Source organism: Nicotiana sylvestris, chromosome 3, assembly GCF_000393655.2.
Source record: "Nicotiana sylvestris chromosome 3, ASM39365v2, whole genome shotgun sequence".
NCBI lineage: Eukaryota > Viridiplantae > Streptophyta > Magnoliopsida > Solanales > Solanaceae > Nicotiana > Nicotiana sylvestris.
The window spans coordinates 208,810,478-208,813,334 of NC_091059.1; the positions used below are offsets into that span (position 1 = coordinate 208,810,478).

The 2,857-nt window shown below is 33.7% G+C and overlaps 1 protein-coding gene across 1 annotated transcript; it reads left to right on the top strand.

Annotated features, from left to right (window-relative positions):
- The first annotated feature begins 342 nt into the window (after positions 1-342).
- LOC104218654 (acyl carrier protein 1, chloroplastic-like) lies at positions 343-2,457 on the top strand. Its single transcript, XM_009769196.2, has 4 exons — positions 343-716; positions 932-1,030; positions 1,935-2,060; positions 2,169-2,457. The coding sequence occupies exons 1-4, from the start codon at positions 648-650 to the stop codon at positions 2,295-2,297; spliced, it is 423 nt and encodes a 140-aa protein (XP_009767498.1). The 5' UTR covers positions 343-647; the 3' UTR covers positions 2,298-2,457.
- Positions 2,458-2,857: the final 400 nt, after the last annotated feature.

Genomic DNA, 2,857 nt, shown 5'->3' on the forward strand with positions numbered 1-2,857 from the left:
CAAAACAATCAATTAAATCCCGAAATAAAAGAATTTTGATAGTATCAAACATAATCTTTATCTGATTTTAAGCAAAATGTTGTACACAATTAGGACGAGATTGAGTTCATTAAGCTGTTGCAAAAACAAGGGTTCAATCCCTAAGTATGGAGTTACTTTTGTTAGGAAGCATTTTACTTTTTCGTGTGAAATTTTCATATACGAATTCGAATTTAGTTGAACCTCAATATAAATACCGGAGATGGGTAAGAAAAAAAAGGGTGTTGCACGTGGTCAACTTGACAAAGGGAGAATCGAAACAAAATATTAGCCAGCAAGCAGAATCCCAGCTATGTCACATAAGAAAGTAACATATAATTTGGATAGGATTTGCAGGCTGCTCCGGTAAATATTCACCACTCGCCGGATCCTACCTCTTCTTCCCTTTTTCCCACCACACAAAATAATAATGTAATGTCCTTTACTTTGTCAACTTCTACGTAATAGTATATAATACTACTAATATTACTGTCTTTTTCTTCTTTTCTGGATAACTAGTGTTCAAATTGTGAGTCATCTTTGAATCTTGAAACAAACTCATTATCTCCTCATCACTACAGCCCCTGCATTTCTTATCTGTCTTTCTCCTATTCCTAGTTGTTCATAAAATGGCTAGTGTTTCAGCTGCTTGTCTCAGATTTGGGTGTTCACTCAATCAGTCGTTCAAGACATCACAGGTTATTGCTAAAAACTTACGAATAGTTAACTTTAGTTGTGATTTTGACATGACTAATTTTCTTTTGAATTATTAATGTAGCATACATATTGACTATAGAGGCAATTGCATTTCTTTCAATAATGCAATTAGTCCACTAACTACTTCCACGCCTAATCTGTGGTGCAAATATTCGTACTTAATATACATAAATAATTTAATTAAATCAATGTGCAGATAAACGGAGGAAATGCAGGTCTGAAGTTGGTTTCTGTAGGTTGGGCGAGGACTGCTGGTTTTCCTTCTCTCAGAACTTCCCGCTTCCGTGTTTCTTGTGTAAATCTTCTTTTTCATGCGCCTCCATTTAATCTTGTATTTGCGCTATGTAATGTAGCAGTTTTATTTTAAAAAAAATTAAGTCCTTAAAAAATTAAATGAGCTAAAACCAATATGACATACCTGATTTATTGACCTTGACAAAATCAACCATTACTCTTTCACCTACTCAAGTTTATATAACATGTTTGTTGACTAGATTATTCAACAGGTTGAATTTGAAATGACTCATACATACCAAATCTAATCTAATTTGAATTTTGAAGGGGAAAAAAAAAAAACTTAAGTTAATCATTTAGAGATATGCATTAGTTTTTTTTTTCTTCAAAAGACAAACCAAAAAAGGGGAGGTTGGGCATGTTCAGTGGCGGAGCCACTTTATGTTAATTGATACCCCTTCGTCCAGAAAATTATACTTATACTGTATAGCTCGGTAATTTTTATTTTATATGTATATATTACTCTAAATTGACTCCCCTTAACTTTTTCATGTGTTTATCTTTTTATATTTTGTCACCCTTTAATAAAAATTCTGCCTCCTCCACTGAGTATGTTAGACCATCTTGACTCAAACAAACTTTAGGCAAGTGGGGTCATGACACTTTGTTTTTCAAAAAAATTCTCTACATGGTAGATAGGGGGAGAAAGAAAAAAGGGATAACATTTACCCGCACCGGGTGTTTACACCAAACCAATAGATATATGACATGTGTCTTGCATATGGACTTCAATCATTTAACCATGGTAAATTACATGCATTCTCATCTAATTAAATTAATTAACCATAATGAGTTAATATGGTTTGGTGTAAACACCCGGTGTGGGTAAGTATTTACCAATTATAAGTTAATTGTAATAGTTGGGCCATAACATATTTATTGATTTGATCCATTTCAACCCACAGGCAAAGCCAGAGACAGTTGAGAAGGTAATAAGCATAGTGAGGAAGCAACTGGCTTTACCTGCAGACACTAAAGTTATTGCTGAATCTACGTTCAATACGGACCTCGGCGCTGACTCTCTTGACACTGTGAGTACTAATTTCTATCTTGACTTACTGATTTGCTTCTGCAATTCGTTGTGTATATATATAGAGAGAGAATGATCAAATGACTCAGTAAATGTTTGTGACGAGCAGGTGGAGATTGTGATGGCATTGGAAGAGGAATTTGGCATTGCAGTAGAAGAAGAGAATTCTGAGACTATTGTAACAGTTCAAGATGCTGCTGACTTGATTGAAAAACTTGTTGAAAAGAAAGCAGCTTAATTAGACAAAATAGGATGGAAAAATTCGAGTCTTAGAGAGTGAGTTTAGCTCAATTTTTATTGGACTGATTGTAATTGATATTCTTGGATTGCACACTTGCTAAGCATTCTTTTTCCAACATTTTGTTTTTGGATATCTGAATAATGACTTTTCTTTCATACTTTTTCTTCTTCTTCTTCTTATTATTCCAATATTACCATTTTTTTTAGTTCTCTTTGATTCCTTTGTTGGAGTTATTGCTCATTTGGTGACTTGACCTACTTGGATGCTGACAATTAGATTTATAATTGTATTTTATTAGTTAAATTATGTTACTTGTCTTATCCTTCCGATGATGCTTCTAATAATCTCCAATAATCCCTTGCTACAGACAATGTTGATGACATCTACTAAACTTTTGTCTAGTTGTATTGCCAACTGTGACAATAATGGAGATGAGTGTGCAGTCGTCATGATTAATTATGTGAAAGTTTTGGTATATCATTTTTGTACGAGTGCCTTGTCACTTTTATACATTTAATCTAATGCAAGCAGTGGCGAAGCCACATATTGAGTTGATC

Coding starts and splice junctions, on each gene's coding strand:
- LOC104218654 (XM_009769196.2), top strand. CDS start 648: ATGGCTAGTGTTTCAGCTGCTTGTCTCAGATTTGGGTGTTCACTCAAT. Junction 717..931: donor AGTCGTTCAAGACATCACAG/GTTATTGCTAAA, acceptor ATCAATGTGCAG/ATAAACGGAGGAAATGCAGG. Junction 2,061..2,168: donor GCGCTGACTCTCTTGACACT/GTGAGTACTAAT, acceptor TGTGACGAGCAG/GTGGAGATTGTGATGGCATT.